Here is an 18085-nt window from a genome sequence, read left to right as displayed (position 1 = left end):
CCTATTTCTTTTCTTTTCTTTTCTTTTTTTTTTTTTTTTTTTTTTTTTCCGGAGCTGGGGACCGAACCCAGGGCCTTGCGCTTCCTAGGCAAGCGCTCTACCACTGAGCTAAATCCCCAACCCCATGGACCCTATTTCTAAACAAGTTCACCTATGCAAGTACTGGGGATTCGGACTGGAATATACATTTTGAGGAGGACAGGGTTCAATATTTTATGTCTGGTGACTACAGTGTCTGCTGAGAGGTTAACTAAATAAGTGTATATCCAGTAGTTTACCAGATCCCTGGGGAGAATGGGTAAAAGTGTTCTATGTATCGATCACTAAACTGTATCAAGGGCAGGCAGCTAGGAAAAAAGTGTATGGTCCTGGATGGAGCTCAGTACGGAGTGCCAGGCTAGCCTGTGCAAAGGCGTGGGCGAGCCCCGGCACTGACAAAACCCACAGCACATACATAATATATGGAAAATAAGTCCATTTTTCTCTAAAGAGACCTAGGAAACCATACTTCACAGGTTGCCTTCAGGGTTACAAGTGGTTAGAGACAGAGGTAGCTAGACATAAGCTGAGCAAGGTGAGGCAGAGGCTAGGTTGAGGTCAACCTGGGCTACATAATTCCAGGCTAGCCTGGACTACAGTGTGAGACCCTGTCTCAAATATAAAACAAACAAACAAAAAAAAAAAACCCACTTTATTTCAATTTTGAAGCCAGTATATATGTCATCTTTTCAGCAAAATAAGCTCTGCACTTTGGAGATAGACTGACACACCGGTACCTAATGATAAAGCAGTTACTATTTTTAAAAAACACTTTAAAAAGATCTGTGTGTGCCTGTGTGTGCATGGTCGTAGGCCAGAAGAATCAGGAGTTCGCAGTGTGTGCTGGCAGCAGGCTTGTGTGGGTGCTGAGATTCAAACCCCCGTACTCATGACTGTACAGCAGGGGCTCCTAATCCTTGAGCCATCTCCAGCTCAAGTTAGCATGTTAGAGTCATCTTTTTTCTGTGTGACAGGGTCTCATGTAGCCCAGGTTGGCCTCAAACTCACTAATGTGGCCAAGGATGACTTTAAGCTTTGGGTCCCACCTCTGGGCTCCTAGGTGCTGGGATTTGGTTGCGCTCAACTGGGCCCAGTTTTTTGAAACGCTGGCTTGTCTTTCTTCCTATATAAATTTTCTTTAGTTTTTTGTTTGTTTTGTTTTTTTTTTTGAGACCTGGTCTTTTCTACATAGCCCTTGCTGTTCTGGAACTCATGTTTTATTCCATGTAGAAGAATCAGACAGACGAGCTTGCAGGATAACAATCGGGGTACCACCATCTTTAAAAAATTAGATTTTATTATTTTATGGTCTGTGTTTTGCCTGCAGGTATGTGGGGGCTGGGAATCAATCTAGGTCCTCTGCACTAAGTGCTCTTAACCCCTTAAGGCAACTCCTTAAGGGAGGGACCTCTTGTCTGCACCACCATTTTACAAGTGAACAAATCAAGGGCAGAGTGGTCAGCAGTAGGGCTCCACCATCAGGAAAGCAGTCTTCCTTGGGTTAGATTTTAAAGCCTCGAGCAGTGCTTCTGTGACTGAGGGCGGGCAGGAGATAGCCACCACCTGGGTCGCTCCTGTCTTTGGCCAGAACGCAGAGGCTTAGCGCCCATAAGGCAGTAAGCCACTGCAGCTGGAACGCTTCCTGCCCTAGGGAAGGGTCAGATGATCCCACTCTTGGGCGGTCCAGAGCAATAAAGGCGGGCATCAGGAAGAAGGAGCAAAAGGAGCACAACCCGCCAGACTTCCTCGCGCCTTGCCGGAGAGCCTTCCTGTGCTCCGCCCGGCTCGCTCCGCCTTGGCCCCGCCCCTGGTTGAGCCACACCCCATGACCACGTCCACGCCCCTTAGTGCCTTCTTCCACCCCGCGGGCGCTTTGCTTGGCCGCGGACACGCCCCTTCAAGGAGCCACGCCCCTGGTTGCGCCACGCCCCTTTGGTGGAGGGTTTTCCCCCCTTCCTTTTCACCGTGAAGCGCATGCTCCGTTTTAGCCGCCTTTCTCCACAGGAGACGCTCCCTCCGCCTCGGTCCGGCCCTCGCCCGTTGGAGCGGTCTCCTTAGCCTCCGCCTCCAACCCCGCGCTGCGGAGGCCTTTCTCTTTGGTCGAGCCCTCCCTCCATTCTAACTCCACCTTCTACGTCGCCACGCCTTTGACACCGCCCCCTGAGCGCACGCCCCGCCCCCGGGCAGTGCAATCTCGGTCTTGGCGGCGGACCTTGAAGGTAGGAGGCCGCGGCGCGCGTGCGCGGGGCGGGGACAGGGCGGGTGCGCGAAGGCAAGGAGGCGTTCTGGAGTGGTGTGGGTGTCCTGGGGGCTCCTAGAGCCCCGACGATCCCCTTCGGATTTGGTTTGGCTAGGTCTAGGCGGGAAGGGGACGCACCAGCGGTATGTTCCCATTGGAGTCTCCTCGTCTGGGGTCCGGGGCCTGCGGCCCAGCATCCTCTCACAGGGGTTCCCTGGCTCCCCTGCACGTAGCCCTTGGGGAGGACGATCACTGGCAGACGCGAGCCGCTGCCGGTGGCCTTCTGATTGCTAGGCCGGGCCCTGTGTCCCTCGGTGGGATGCTCTTCCCCTTCCTTTTAGCGGATCTTGGGGGGAAATGCTCTCCATAGTTCATACCAGCAAACTCCAGTTCAGCGCGATCACTGATCACTAATCCTTCCAGAATGGCGAGGCCACTGGAGCCTATGCAGAGATTTGCGCCTCCACCTAGGGGTTTTCAGGATGAGTTCAGCCAGCTGCTCTGGAACAGGCATTTGGAGAGCCCTCCCAGGCTTTTGGCAAACCCAAGTCAGAAGGGATGTACGTTCCCCCAACCCTGATCTGCACAGCCCCCTGCGTACTGGACTTGTCCTGAAACTTGGGACTCTGAGGTGTTGTCTACTTCAGATTTTCTACTTCCCTGTTGAGTTCACAAGTAGCTCTAAGTCCTGCAGGTTGAGTGGACCTTCTGAGCATAGGCACCCCTAACCCTTCTTGGGAGCACTAGCTGCTCTGGATCCCTGGCTGTGTGGCGTGGCTGAGATTTATGCAACCCACAGTCAAGGGGATTATTTTTTCTGCCTCTCGTTTAATTTCCTGTTCAGGTTAAGTATCCCAGAAGTTCTTCATTTAAAACAAATTTTAGATTTGGGGGGATCAAATCAAAACAAAATGCACCCTCGAATCTTACTTCACTCAGTCACACAGCCTACGATAGCTTTACACATCTTTGGTGTACTGTGGACTGTCACAGAAAGTTAAATATGGGCCACTTGTGGCATTGACTTGGAAGTGTTAGGTTTTCAGATTAGAGATGGTCGGCCTGTATTGTGCCTCTCCTTGGTGTTCATTCATTCATTCATTCATTCATTCATTCAGCAACTGTGTGTAGAGCTGCAGGCCCTAGGCACCACAAAGGTGGTAATGCACAAAGATGACTTGCTTCCAGCTCTCCATAGAGATAGTGATGTAAGCAAGGACCACTTAAACTGGGAGGTCCAAGAAGGTGGTGTTTTGAGCCAGCTCCGATCTCCAGGTAGCTCTTACTTCATCTTGTACAAGAGGAAGAGAGAGGAAGAGAGAGAGGGTCTTAGGCATCGAGGATGACAGGGGCAAAGGTGTGTGGTGGGAACATGGCTGGGGGGGCCAGTGTGACGGAGGAAGAGAAGGAATTGAGGTGGGACAGGTAGGCGGGGGCCAGGCTCAGGCTGGGACAGGGGGGAGCTTTGAGCAGAGACGGACGGGATCTCACTGTGTGGAGCGGAATAGGTTGGGAGACCATAGAGGAAACAGGAGACATCTGGGGGTGGGGGGACATTTTAGCAGTTCATGTGAAGCAGTGGCTTATGTAATATACATTAGGCACCAGGATGTGCCTGGCAGGCAGCAAGGACTGCATATTGTCAGTTGTTGTTGTTACTGTTTAAAACTTTGGAATAGAGGGGTTGGGGATGTAGCTTGCCTGATACACACAAAGCCCCGAGTTCAAGTCCCAGCACTGAAAGAACCGGGTATGGTGGTATACACCTATTATCCCAGCCCTCAGATGGTGGAGGTAGGATGGGGTCCTGGGATACTTAAGACCCTGTCTTGAAAAACCAAAGTAAAAACAAAACTAACTCTGAGACCAGGCTGACCTCTCAGCTGTGGCTTCAACTCCTCAGAGCTGATGAGTGTGAGCAAATTATTTACCTTCACCGAGCCGTAAGTCACCAACTGTGAAGTGCGTAACGGTGGCTTCTGATGAAGTTTGGTTGGGTTGGTTCGATATCTTTGTTAAAATTTCTAGTCTGAAAAAAAATTTTTTTCTAGTCTGCGACCAGTGAAGATGAGGGGTAAGTGGTAGGGAAAACTGGTGTTTGGGACTCGTAACTGCTGAGGGACTTTTTTTTTTGGTAAGCCATGGCGAATAGGTTTGGAGCTCCAGCAAGAGGGGGTAAGGGAATGAGCTCAAAGGATCTCTTTGTCCCTGCAGACAGTGGCAGAGAGTCAGGAAGTGAGGCGTGAAGTCTAGTCACCGGAAGACCCAGAGACTACCAAGGATGGGATGACTGCTGTAGCAGCAGCAACAGGCAGCACCTGTCCCTGTGAACTGCACGAGGACTGAAGGTAACGCTAGCTTGTGGAGTCCTGTGACCCTCGGACCTCAGAGGCTAACACAGGCAGGGTTACAAATGAATTCCCACTGGGTGTTTGGCAAGTGGCTTTCTATGGGTGAGCCTAGGGCCCAAAGCCTTCCATCTTGTGGCCTCCTCTGGGACCCTGGAGCTATGTCCTTCCAGTTGGCAGACTGGGATGGACAGGGACAGTATCCCCCGGCCCCCGCAGAGTTTACCAGTCATTCCAAAGTGACACATTCTGTTGGGTAGAACTTGACCACATGGCCATATCTGGACACGCTCTCTGGCTGGTGGATCCAGAGGCACAGTTTATTTTCATCCTCCCGACAGGAACAGGCACCATTAGCACCCCATCCTACAGAGAAGAAAACAGACTCGGGGCGAAGAGGGGTGAATCACATATATAAGATAGCAAAGCCCAGGAGGAAGCTTGGCTAAGATTAGAGTCAAGCCAGTCAGTCACTTGCTGTCTGAGTTCATTTTTGATGCTGTGCAGAATTCATAAGACCGGAGAGTTGTCTTTTCTTTTTATATTTTATTTTACGTGTATGAGTGTTTGCCTGCATATATGTATTAAATGTGGGCCTGGGACCTATGAAGGCCAGCAGAGGGCGTCAGATTCTCTGGAACTAGAGTGTCCATGTAGGGGCTGGAATCAGAGCCCAGCTCCCCTGCAAGAGCAGCAAGCACTCTGAACCACTGAGCCGCGTCTCCAGCCCTAAGATTAGGTAATTTTTTTTTCTTTTCTTTTTTTTCGGAGCTGGGGATCGAACCCAGCTTGTGCTTGCTAGGCAAGCGCTCTACCACTGAGCTAAACCCCCAACCCCCGATTAGGTAATTTATAAAAGAAAAAGTTCATTCATTCATGATGCTAAAGGGTAGGAGCTCAGTGGGTGGCCATAATGCTGTGGGAAGACAGAAGCCAAGCCAGCAAGAGGGCAGAGGGCTGGGCTCAACCTTCAACAGACACCTTACATTGTTATTTACATGTGCATCTGTCTGTCTGTGCAGTACATACATGTGTGCATGTGTATTCACATCTGTGTGGGTGTACATAAGTGTGCACCAGAGGTTGATGTCAGATGTCTTCCTCAGTCGCTTTCCTTTTAGCATACTGAGACATGGTCTCACACTGAACCATGGTCAGGGATTCCGCTGGTCTAGTGATCCAGTTTGATTTGAGGAGCCCCTGTCTCTGCCTCCTGAGTGCTGGGATTAGAGGGTGGGCAGACATAACCACTGTCTTAGTTATAGCTACTGTTGCTGTGATAAACACCACACCCAAAGCAAATGGAAGGAAAGGGTTAATCTGACTCACACTTCCACATCACTGTTCATCACTGTAGGGAGTCAGGACGGGAACTCAAGCAGGGCAGAAACATGGAGGCAGGGGCTGATGCAGAGGCCATGGAGGGGTGTTGCTTACTGGCTTGCTCCTCATGGCTTGCCCAGCCTGCTTTCTTATAGAACCCAGGATCACCAACCCCGGGATGGCACCACCCACAATGGGCTGGGCCCTCCCCCATCAATCACTAAGTTAAAAAAAAATGCCCTACAGACAGATCTTCTGGAGCCATATTCTCAACTGAAGTTCCCTCCTTTCAGTTAACTCTAGCTTGTGTCAAGTTGACATAAAACCATCCAGCCCGAGTTGGGGATTTAGCTCAGTGGTAGAGCGCTTGCCTAGCAAGCGCAAGGCCCTGGGTTCGGTCCCCAGCTCCAAAAAAAAAAAAAAGAAACAAAACCATCCAGCCCAGTCTGTGTTACATAGGTGCCAGGGATCAGAACACCAGGCCTCATGTTTTTGTGGTAAGTGCTTTGTCTGCGGAAGCACCCCACCTTTAGATCATTTTATGTGTATAAATGTTGTTTGCATACATGTCTGCAAACCATATGCATGCCTGGTGCCTGCAGAGACCAGAAGAAGCCATTGGATCCCTTGGAACTGTTGTTAGCTGGGTTCTGGGAACTGAGCCCAGGTCCTCTGCAAAAGCAGCCAGGTTCTTAACGGCTGCACCATCAGTCTCTCTTAATGCATCTAGGATTGGCCTCAAACACAAGAGTCTTCTGCCTCTACTTCCAAAGTGCTGCAGTTATAGACCTGAGCCACCGTGCCTGCTTCAATCCACACGTGTGATATAAGTAAACTATAGTGTTGAGAAAGGCATTAGTTCCTCTGACCCAATTCCCTCTTAAAGGTCCCATCACCTCTCAACTCTTACCTTGGGAACCACATTTCACAAAGAGTTTTGGAAGGGACAAATGAATCGTGTTCTCCTGATCTAATTGTCTCTGAGGCTCACTGCCTCCGTCTGCTAACCTGAGCCTAGTCCCAGAAGCTTCCAGCCTCCCTACAATCTTATCTGGGCCTAGAATGTTTTCAGCCTCTGGAACTTAGTGCTGAGTAAGCTCACTCTTTCTAGCACTTTCTGAACTCTGGCTGGTTGGTCAACTGTTCTGACTCAAAATCTGTCTCCACACTGACTGGTTCAAACTGGCGGCTTTCAGCTTCTGACTGAATTGCTCTGCCTGGCCTCATCCTCACTCTGGCAATCTGTTCTGATCTTGTGGCTCCTTCTCATTCTGTCTTCACCTATGTCTAGCTTGTTCTTTCTCTGCAAATCTCTGTACAACTCTCCTGGTAAGACGTCCTCTCCTCCGCTCTCTCTGCACTGCTCTCTCCTCAGTAGCCTCCACAGCAGCTTGGTGGCATCTGCCTTCTTGGCCACTCTTTCCACTCGCAGTACCAATCCCTTAGTTGGGAAGGAGAGATCCAGTCTGGACTGAAGTTATGTAGGCAGCACCTACCGCATCCTTGGGTCTGACTTGGATACGGCAGCAGGGCTTGAAGATCAAGGAGCTTGGCTTTGCCATGTAGGCATTTTGGGGGACATCTGCTTGACTTAAGGGGGATGAGCTTCAGGCTTACACTGCTCCATAGCATGTCACCTTGAATAGGTGAGACCTCCACCCCTCTGAGCCTCGTTTTGCTCATCCGGAAATGGTAACCTAGAACCTAGGGACCTGGAGAGTAGAAGCCAGCGGGTAGTGCTAAAGTGAGCGACTGTGAGATCAAGCTTGCCTTGTGTGCTTCTGAACCCCTTCTTCCCCACATCCAGCACGTTTTCATTCCCACAAAGACCCTATTCTTGTCTACAAATAAGGAAACTGAGGCCAGGAGAGGAAATTTATCCAGGGCTATACTGCTAACACAGGTCAGGCCAGCAACTCCAGGTCTTTACCCCTGTGCCACACAGCCTCCTTGCTGCTGTGAGGGAAACTGCTCTCAGATTTGGGGACTCGGGGACTGTTCACTTGTGTTTTCTAATGCATGAAGACAATATTTACCTAGCGTGCCCTGGGTGAACTGTTGTGTCTCTCCCCCCCACCCCACCCCCTTGTGTGCTGTTGTTGACCGGCAGATGCTTTGCTCCCAGGAGCTCAGTGGGAGCACCAATAGTACCAGCTCTTACACTGGATGCTGGGATACAGCCAGGGGCGGGGCTTGGAGGGGATCAGTTCCCAGTCTTGTCTGAGCTCCTGCTTTCTTTGCTTCCAACCTGTAGTGCACAAGCATCTCTCTGCCTAGCAACAGGCTGCAAATGAGTTCTGAGCAGACCATGTGAGCCCGTTCCGGGTCAGGGGAGATGTACCATAAACTAGGGACTCTGGCCTTCCCCGCCTCAGGCAGCTGGGCTTGTAAGCCTGCTGGACCCACAGCCGGGGGAGGGGGGATACTGTCCCTTCCGTTCACATTCTCCTGCTCCTTGCTCTCTCCGCTCTGGAGTGCTGGTTGGGCCTCTTCTGCACCTCTGCTTCTGCTGCTCTTCCCCTCCTCTCCCATCTGAATCTCTCCCCACCCCCTGCACGGTCACGTGGGGGCACCGACGGATTTAAGCTTAATCTGCTGGGCTGCTCAGCCTAGCATCCTGGCGTTGGTGTGTTAGTGCCTTGGTGCGTGTCGCTGAGGTGACCTTCGACCTTCGTACTGTGAGGAGGGGGGCTGTGGAGTACCCACAGACCCCCCTCCATGAGCCTGGGGCTGGCAGAATCCCTGCAGGCCCAGCTGGCACTGGAGATTGTGATCCAGGTGGGTCCTAAACTGTGTCTGCGCTGTCCAGGGCGGGGTGGGGTGGGGTGGGGCAGAATAACTGACCTGATTGGGTGGTGAGGCGTGGAGGGAAGTGTGCAGGGGTCGCAGTTTGCAGCTCGGGGTTGCACAGATCAGTGCTGGGACTCCTTAATCCCAGTGTACAATGGTGGGGGAAGGGCCCCACATGGACTTTAGGGATTACCGGCCGCTGGCACAACAAGATCCTCCCTACCTTCTCTGCCCTTCAGGTCCTGCCTGGAGCACAAGCTAGGAGAGTTCCCTCGCAGGAGCTCTGTGCAGTTCACCCTTGCTTCCTATGTTCTCAAGGACGTGGGCCACAGGATTTGCCCAACTTTCAGGCCAGGAAGTTAGGGGTCCAGAGTCCCTGAACACTCTCTCTTCTCACAGACACTGGAGAGTTGTGTCCTGGAACCAGACCAAGAGAAGAGCCTGAGTGTACAGAACCCAGCCCAGGATTTCCAGGGAGCCAGCCTACCTGTCTGTGTTAGGGAGATCATCACCAGCAACCTCTCCCAGCCTGAGACCCCAGGTACCACCTCCCTGCCCTGTCCTCTCCCAGCCTGAGACCCCAGTACCACCTCCCTGCCCTGTCCAGGTCCTTCTCCCTTCTCAGCAGCAATGACATAGATGGTGCTGTGTAGGGCAGTGCTGTGTGTATGAGTGTGCGAGTGGTGTGTGTGTCCACTATTCTCTTACCTCAGGCTCTCACACCGCCTGGAGCTGGTTTTCCTGGCTCGCTCTGGAGTAGCTTTTGGGTTACAGGTGCCCAAAGGGCCATGCCAAGCTTTTTACATGGGTGCTGGGATTTGAACTTAGACACCCATGTTTGTGTACGTAGCAGTGCCCTTATGCACTGATCCATGTTCTTCACCCTGGCGCCCTACTCCTTGAATCCACACAGGGAGACAGGCACAGCTCTGTGATGGAGGGATTTACTTTACAGAGGAGCAAACAGAGGCTGAGATGCAATAAACTTATTTTATTTATTCCCCATGTGGCACAGCTAGAGGAGAGACAGGACTAACTAACCCTTTCCACTCACGGTTTCAGATTTGAACGTCAGATACTGAATTTCCTACGGGGATGGTATGAGCTGTCTGAGGCTAAGATCCGGGTCGGGGCGGAGGGAAGCTCAGATCAGGCTCTCATAGAGGCCTAATGACTTGGGCACAAAAGCTGATGGCCGCAGGCCCTCCTGCGGTGCACCATGCATAACTTGGTTATGCAGCCTGAGTGCCTGGACATAAGGTGGTCAGCTGGTTCGTTAGTGCGTGAGTGCTGGCTGCTGCATGGCTGCTGCAATCGGGTTCAGACTGCGCTGTCTCTTTGAGTGGACCAGGGATGCTGTGATTCCCCAGAGCAGGGGAGGCTTAATGACCCGCCCCCCAGCCCCCAAGGCTAGGAGGCCTGCAATGTGTGTCCATGTTTTTCAGGGTAAAAGTTACAAGCTAGCTGCCACTGACTTACACTGTAGTTCTTGAGGGTTCTGAGATAACTGGGTGTGATGGTACGTGACTAAAATCTCAGCATTTGAGGGGTGGGGAGGGGATCATGAGTTTCATGACAGCCCAGGCTCCACAGGGAGACCTTACCTCGAAAAATAGGAAACAAAGCAAAGGTGTGAGAACCCCACTTTTGAATGAGAACCCTGCCTTTGAATAAAGCTTTACCACGTTCCTGTTGTGGTCTAATTACTATTCTACCTATTTAATAGATGAGTAAAATTGAGAGCTGAATAGTCCTCAGAAAAGGAGGGAGCAGGAATTCAGAGCTTTGTGTCTCTAGGATGGGTGGGTACAGAAAGACAGTCTCCTGACTCCTAGCTAGAGCCTCCCCCTGTATGTTTTAGGGATGTGGCCACAGGGCTGTAGTTGTTTCTACACAGATCTAGCTCTTGGCCTCTCTTGCCAGCCTTTCTGTTCCTTAGCTTTCTTGGCCCCAGGTGCTGCAACCACACACACCCGGGCTCCTCCCAGGGTCCCCGTCCACCCTCTTGTCTCAGAAGTGAGTAGAATACCTGTGGGGGCTGGTGCCCCTCCATGATAGCCAGAAGTCAACCTCAGCCCCTGTCCTTTGTCAGCCCCACTCCAGGTCCCAGAGATGGCCTCACTGCTGTCCCTGCAGGAGGAAAACCAGCTGCTGCAGCAGGAGCTGTCCCGGGTGGAGGACCTGCTGGCCCAGAGCCGTGCAGAGCGTGATGAACTTGCCATCAAGTACAATGCCATCAATGAGAGGGTGGGTGCTGCGACCCGGCTAGGGTTGGGTAGGGAGGTGTCCTGACCAGGCGCACGGGCCTCGGAAGGATGGACGTCTGGTTGAGACTGAAGCTCTGCCAACTAGAATGGCCTTGAGTGTGTGGCGAGCAGGGAGTTGATGGCAGTTGAAAGTTGATAGAGGTGGGTGAAGAGGACTGTGTGTGCTGACGGGTGGGACAACGGTTCTAATAGTAGTGCCTATTTATGGAATGCCTCTGAGGTGCCAGAAATGTACTCAGTTCTTTATACTTACTGTACCTAAGTTGACACCCATTGAACCAAGGAGAAAATAGGGGGTTGGGGGAGAGACAGAGACAGAACCATGACTGGTGTCACAGCCAGTTAAGACAAGAATCCTGGCTCCCAGGCCAAGACTGTATATTGCCTTTGTTTGGGGGGTGGCAGAGAGCCTTCTGGCTGCTGTAGGGTCCAGTGTGTGTGTGTCCAGTGTGTGTGTGCAGGCGGAAGGCCCTGTCTGTATGGAAGCCTGTGTATGTCTCTGTACACCCTCTGGTGGTGGGGTGTGCCCATGTTCTAGTCCGCTTGCTCAAACAAGCCTCTGACTTGTTGGGGCTTGCTAAGGAGCAGATTGGGGGCCCCAAGATCGTCCCCTAGCTTCAAGGACACTACAGAATTCATTTCTTGGAGTCCACAGGGGGTGAGGGACAGGGTGGGAGGAGTACTGGGTTGGTACTGCTGACGGGCCAGAACCAGCCTCTAGACCTTTCTTGACCCAGGACACAGTGCCCGTCCCCTGGAGACTGCCTTTTAGATGTCAATTCAGCAACTGGCACTCACATTGGCCCTGGTTAACAAGGGAGGGAAGGATAAGTAGGTGGTCCCTTCTCTTCTATGTGGTCTACAGTGGGGGTGGGGGCTGTTCTATTCAGCTCTTCCCCTCAGATGTTGGTGCACACAGCCTGCGTATTTCATTGTTGTATGCCTGAGACCTGGAGGTAGAGGTCGGGTGAAAAGGACCTTTGAAGCTTTCCTGGAGGGGGAGGGTCCACACAGGGCATGGGAACCCAGTGGTTACAGATGGACAAACTGAGGCCCAGGGTCAGTGGTGGAGCTGGGTAGACAGCACTGGTCCAGGGCTGTGGTTGTATGGCTCATTCCCTGATATGTCAACCTGTGCCTGATGACAACAGGTGCCCTGTGGCCACTCTAGCCTGGCAGACCAGGTTGGGGGCAATCAGTGAGGTTGTTTTCATCCTTCAAACCCCATATCTCCCTGGGACAGAGAGTGGAACGCGAGCCAGGATTCATGCTCTGTTCACTGCATATCCTGTGGAGAAACTGAAGCTGGACTCCTAGAGACCACCTCCCAGGTCCTCAGAGTCCCCAAGAAACAGGTGTATGAGACATGTGGGGAAGAGATAGTGAGTGGCCTTATCCCTTGGCGCTGGAGAACAGATTCCCTGGGTCCATCCCTCCCCCACCTCACCCCCGTGTCCATGGCAACCTGGGTTTAGTGAGTTAATGGGGCAGGAGAACAGCGGTTGCTAAGGGAGACAGTAAACTACTTTCATCCATTCTTGGGGCAGCTCTTTTGGAATTGCAAGTCAGAGGGAAAGGCTGTTTTGTAAAGGGCAAAGTTTGTGGAGAGAGGTGAGGTCTGGCCTGCAGTAGCCTGGCACTGAGCCCTGGGGAAGTGGCTGGAGTCCCTAGTATTTGGCCAGAACCCCTCCATACCACAGGAACCAATAGCACCAGCGTCACACCGATGTGCAGAGCACACACAATGCAGGCCACAACAAAAGTCCACCTAGAACACAACATGTAGAAGCAAACCACCGTGCTAGAAGGTGGTGGTGTATGCCTTTAGCACTCCGGAGGCAGAGGCAAGAGGATCTTTTGAGTTCAGGCCAGCCAGGGCTCAGATACCCTCAGACTACATGTTGCTAAAGAACACACAGACCTGCTTTGGCACAGCAACACTTAGGTGAACAATCACAGCATCACCACAGCCGTGAGCAACGCACAGCACATCTTGCACGTCCCCTTGCTGCACACGGACACCGAGTGAACAGAAGCCAGCATGAGCACTCACACACGCACAAGGGCAGTCACTGCCACCACCTGTCCTCCCAGGTCCCTCTGGCATACACTGATACACAAGCCCATGTCCTGGTGCATACAGATGGACACAGTGCCTGTACCAACCCGACAGACCTTGTCCTGGAGCATGAGAAGGCCCAGATACCAAATGTCTGCACACACCCAGCTCATTCAAGGCATGCAGGGTCCCATGTGTGAGGCATACTCACTGACACGTTGCACACACCTTCCAGGGCTCTGCGGCAGACACGGGCACTGCCCACTTCTTGGCTTGCTTGGGCTTTGTGTAGACATTCGCCATAGACAGAGGAAGCTTCTGTTGCTACCCCCCTTAGCAGCTTCAGTGCAGCCCCCGTGGACTGTGCTCAACCCCCACCCCCGTCGGTGTCATCCCAGAGGATACAGTCACCCTGACCAGCATCGATGTGCATGGTTCTCAGCATCTACCACGTGTACTGACCTAGCCCGGGCCTCTGGTTAGTGTGGGTAAGAAAGGCCTCCCCTCCTGCTGGCCTCCCTTTGACTGGTAGCCCTAACTAGTGTGTGTGTGTGTGTGTGTGTGTGTGTGTGTGTGTGTGTGTGTGTGTATGCGTGTGTGTGTGCATGCGTGTGTGTGTACATGCGTGTGTGTGTGTATGCGTGTGTGTGCATGCGTGTGTGTGTACATGCGTGTGCGTGTGTGTGTGTGTGTGTGTGTGGTGTGTGTGTCAGCCTGGGTGCTTGGGAGATGATGGTAAGTCTAGGTTAGTGTCGGTCATCTGGGTTAGGGGTCAGTCCCCTGTGGGTGTTCATGACCCTAAGTGTGCTCATCTTCAGCCTCTCCCCCTTCTGTGACACCTAGAAGCTGGGGGACCCCAGAAAGAGCAGCCAGGACCATGAAAAGAGTTGAGAGTGCTAGTGGACAGGCCTCTGTGGGCCCATGGGTTCCAGGGATGACACACCGCACAGTAGCTGGAGTGGAGGAAGTTAGGGGAGAGTCCTGTGAGGTGAGAGAGAGGTAGGGGTGAGAGGGGGCAAAGCAGGTGGTAGGTAGGGCACATACAGATCTTAAGCTGTGTTGTGGTGCTTATTGGGGCTCCTCTGTGTCATCCTGGGGTGTTTGAGACTGCCTGTGTTTGCTACAGGTGCTCTGTAAGCTCCGATCTTCTGTGTGTCAACACCTCTGCTCTGAGTAGACTCACATGCACTTACATTGTTAGTTCAGTGGTCTCAAACAGCCCCTGGGTGTGAGCCACCCCACCCCACAGCCAATGTCTTAAGTACTGAATCCAGTGGGGAACAAAAATCCAGGCTTTCCTGGGCTTGCCCTGGGGAAGGAAGAGGGTCAGGAGACATGGCCGCAGTCTGAGGTAGAAATCATAGTGGGACAGACTCTGTTCTGAAGGAGCAGCAGAGTGCATGGAGGGGGTGGGCACCTCTACCGTCTGCTTCCAGTTCTGTATGTGTGCAGGCATGTGGTGGCAGGTCTACCTGCACACACGCATGCTTGTCTCTTGTGTGTACTATGCTTGGCCTGTCCATGTGCCCATACCTGTTCGGTCTGTGTGCCCCACCTACGAGCCCACAGCCAGCCTTCCTTACCATTCCTTCTTCATCAGTGTGTGTCCATGTTCACCCCACATATGTTCTCATGTCTGCATTGTGTGCCTGTGCCTGTTCTGTGTATCTAAGCATGTCCTATCTGTGTGCCCATGTCTGCCCTGAGTGCCCAAGCATGTGCTATCTGTGTGCCCATGTCTGTGCTGTGTGCCCAAACATGTCCTATCTGTGTGCCCATGTCTGCGTCATGTGCCCATGTCTGCCCTGTGTGCTCATGTGTGCTCTGTGTGCCCAAGCATGTGCTATCTGTGTGCCATGCTCCGTATACCGCTGTATGCATTGCCTTGTCTGTGTGTGCATGGCTGCTCCATCTGAATGCTCATGTGCATGGCATCCTGGGCCTACCTGCCTGTAACTGCTTCTTGGAGTGCATGGCTATCAGGTTGCAAGGCATTGTGGGTCTGGGCCCAGCCTGGTGTGTCCTGGAGACACCTGGACCTGCATCCCAGGAGGCACAGGACTCTCACCCAGGGCCCTTCCCTGCAGCTGGAGCAGGCTGTGCGGCTGGAGACTGGGGAGCTGGAGGCACAGGAGCCCCGGGGTCTGGTGCGGCAGAGCGTGGAGCTGAGGAGGCAGCTGCAGGAGGAGCAGGCCTCCTACCGGCGCAAGCTACAGGCCTACCAGGAGGGCCAGCAGCGGCAGGCCCAGCTAGTGCAGCGGCTGCAGGCCAAGGTCAGGGCTGCCCACCCCACCCCTGCCCTCACTCCGCCTCACTCGGCTCTCACCTTTGGGCTCACACTGCTTCCTACACATTGCCAGATCCTGCAGTACAAGAAGCAGTGCTCAGAGATGGAGAAGCAGCTGCTGGAAAGGTCCACCGAGCTGGAGCAGCAGCGACTGAGGGTGGGTACAAGAAGGGGTAGGCATAGACCTTTCCGTCTCCTACTCGCCCTGACTCCCCTCCTCCTCACCTAGGACACAGAGCACAGCCAGGACCTGGACAGAGCTCTTCTGCGCCTAGAGGAAGAGCAGCAGAGGTGAGGGTGTGGGCTAGCCTGTGGGCACCCTCAGGACAAGTGAGCAAGCGTCCACTGAACAACCCCCCCCCCCCACCTCTCCCAGAAGTGCCAGCTTGGCCCAGGTGAACGACATGCTGAGAGAGCAGCTAGACCAGGCAAACCTGGCCAACCAGACTCTGAGCGAGGACATTTGCAAGGTGACCAGTGACTGGACCCGAAGCTGTAAGGAGCTGGAACAGAGGGAGGCAACATGGAGGCGTGAGGAGGAGGTGAGTTGGGGCAGTTGGAGGGGGAGCATGGCCGTGGGGTCCTTGCAGAGGGTCAAACCAAGTCTGGAGAGGGGCAGGGAGAGCACGGTGGTTCCGGCCCTCTTGGGAGAGCTGGCCTTGGTTACACATGCCCTGGGCCAGTCTGACCGGCTCTTCCTTGTAAAGAGTAGTCACTGTCACATGTAGAGCGTTAATGCCCAGCCCTTGGTTGTGTCATACCCTGGTGGCTGGGAGGTCTCTCTAGGCCCCGGGTGCTCATCTCTGAGAGACACAGATCCTGTCCTAGATCATGCTGTCGGAGCCCTGGGGCAGGCATGCAGCAGTGACCCTGGCGTCTCTCTCCCTAGTCCTTCAACGCCTACTTCAGCAGCGAGCACAGCCGCCTGCTGCTCCTCTGGAGGCAGGTCATGGGGCTCCGAAGGATGGCCAGCGAGGTGAAGATGGGCACCGAGAGGTGAGGCCTGGCTGCTCAGGAGGATGGGGTGAATCGTGCCCCGGGCCACCTCTGGGCCTGCAGAGGAGGCTGGTGGGAAGAGGCCGTCAGCATTGCTGGGGCTCAGCTGGACTGCGCTCTTCCTATGGCCTTCAGTGCTGCTCTGAGGCAGGAACTCTCCTACACCCCATTTCACACTGAAGATCAGAGAACTTGAGTGACCGTCTCCCATCACACAGCAGAGGGTAGCTGAGTTCAGATTTGAAGCCTTTGTGTATTCCAGGCTGTCTAGAAACTCACTATACAGATCTCGATGACCTTACACTTCTGACCTTCCTGTTTCCACTCGAGTGCTAGCATGCCAGGACTATGTATTATTGCTGGGGAAGAGACCTAGTGAAGCAAGCACTCTACCAACTCAGCTATGCCCCAGCCGCATGCTTGAACTTTTTTCTTCCAAGTGTTGGGGTTACAGGTGTGTCTGTGTCATCCACCATACCTGGCTAAAGGTTTTCTTTTGGTCTCTTAAGTCTCTTATTCAGGAAGCGGCTGGCTGTCCTCAGGGATTCCTATAGTCTAGCTTCTGCTGCCCTGTGTTTATGTGAGCTTGCCACAGATCTGTGGCTACATCACAGACTGCTGTTTTCTTGGCAGGACTCAGACCCCCAGCAGTGCAGTGTTCCCCCCCCAACAGAAGCATATGTTTATGTACTGCGCTTGACTTACTGCATGCTAACTAGAATTCTGTGTGGCACTCCTGCGCCCCCTGCTGTTGGAAGCTTGGCACTGCAGTTCATGCAGAGTGAGCCCACATTGGGGCTTTAAAGTGGGCCTTGTGTTTTATCCGCATGGAAACCTTTATTTTTTTAGACAGGATCTCATTATGTAGCTCTGGCTGACCTGGAGCCTGGCATGTAGTTCGGGCTGGTTTCAAACTCACAGAGAACCCTCCTGTCTTGGCCTCCGCCCAATTTTACTCTTGACTAGGGCACATATTTAAGGTTCCCATTTCAAAACGATGCTGGTGAAAAGTCAGCCCTCCCTCTGATGTGACTTCCTCCCCTTCTTTTTTTTTTTTTTTTTTTTTTTTTTTTGGTTCTTTTTTTCGGAGCTGGGGACCGAACCCAGGGCCTTGCACTTCCTAGGTAAGCGCTCTACCACTGAGCTAAATCCCCAGCCCCCACTTCCTCCCCTTCTTAAGGCAAGTGAGGACCCCCAGTTCCTTATGTGGCCTTCCCGGGTTACTTTATAAGCAAATAAAGCAGCTTTCTCCTACTCCACTCCTGTCTGTCTGTCTGTCTGTCTGTCTGTCTGTCTGTCTGTCTTCACACAGCCCTTTTGTCTTTTGGCATATATACTCTGTAGAATATCCTCATTGCTTCTCCAGTTTGTCTTTATTGTATGTGCGAGTGCATGCATGCGTGCGTGTGTGTGTGTGATGGCCAAGAACGACTTCTGTGAGTGGTCAGTTCTCTCCTTCCACCATATAGGTCTCCAGGCCCAAACCTAGGTCATGAGGCTTGGCAGCGGGCACCTTTACACATAGGGCATCTCACTGCCCCCACCCATTTTTGGAGATGGGTGGTCCTCACTCTGTAGTCCAGGCTAGCCTGTAGTGCTACCGTCCTGTTCTACCTCCTGAGAACTTTAATGGCAAGCTTGTGCTTCCTTCCAGCTCAGCTGTATGCTTCTCGAAGAGGCCTTCCTCATCTGTTTGTTTTCCTGGGAGGCGCACCCATCATGAGTAGCCTCCTTGTT

At 53.0% G+C, this 18085-nt stretch overlaps 1 protein-coding gene across 11 annotated transcripts in view; it reads left to right on the top strand.

Moving 5' to 3' along the window:
* Positions 1 to 2048: 2048 nt before the first annotated feature.
* Crocc (ciliary rootlet coiled-coil, rootletin) overlaps positions 2049 to 18085 on the top strand; it is a 42750-nt gene continuing 26713 nt past the window's right edge. For 3 of the 11 annotated variants that reach the window (XM_063287809.1, XM_063287806.1, XM_039110073.2), the window contains exons 1-10: positions 2052 to 2258; positions 4493 to 4626; positions 6409 to 8727; positions 9139 to 9280; positions 10832 to 10986; positions 15153 to 15338; positions 15426 to 15509; positions 15582 to 15643; positions 15729 to 15894; positions 16242 to 16348. In XM_063287809.1, the coding sequence (XP_063143879.1) occupies positions 8668 to 8727; positions 9139 to 9280; positions 10832 to 10986; positions 15153 to 15338; positions 15426 to 15509; positions 15582 to 15643; positions 15729 to 15894; positions 16242 to 16348 (962 nt within the window). In that variant the 5' untranslated portion in view covers positions 2052 to 2258; positions 4493 to 4626; positions 6409 to 8667. Of the gene's footprint in view, positions 2259 to 2300; positions 2422 to 4492; positions 4627 to 6408; positions 8728 to 9138; positions 9281 to 10831; positions 10987 to 15152; positions 15339 to 15425; positions 15510 to 15581; positions 15644 to 15728; positions 15895 to 16241; positions 16349 to 18085 lie in introns of those variants that run through there. The other 8 variants (XM_063287810.1, XM_063287807.1, XM_063287813.1 and 5 more) reach the window with 7 other exon arrangements.

This window comes from Rattus norvegicus, chromosome 5 (assembly GCF_036323735.1).
Source record: "Rattus norvegicus strain BN/NHsdMcwi chromosome 5, GRCr8, whole genome shotgun sequence".
Classification (NCBI taxonomy): domain Eukaryota; kingdom Metazoa; phylum Chordata; class Mammalia; order Rodentia; family Muridae; genus Rattus; species Rattus norvegicus.
The sequence above is the reverse complement of the archived record's forward strand: the minus strand, read 5'-3'. Positions and strand labels throughout refer to the sequence as shown.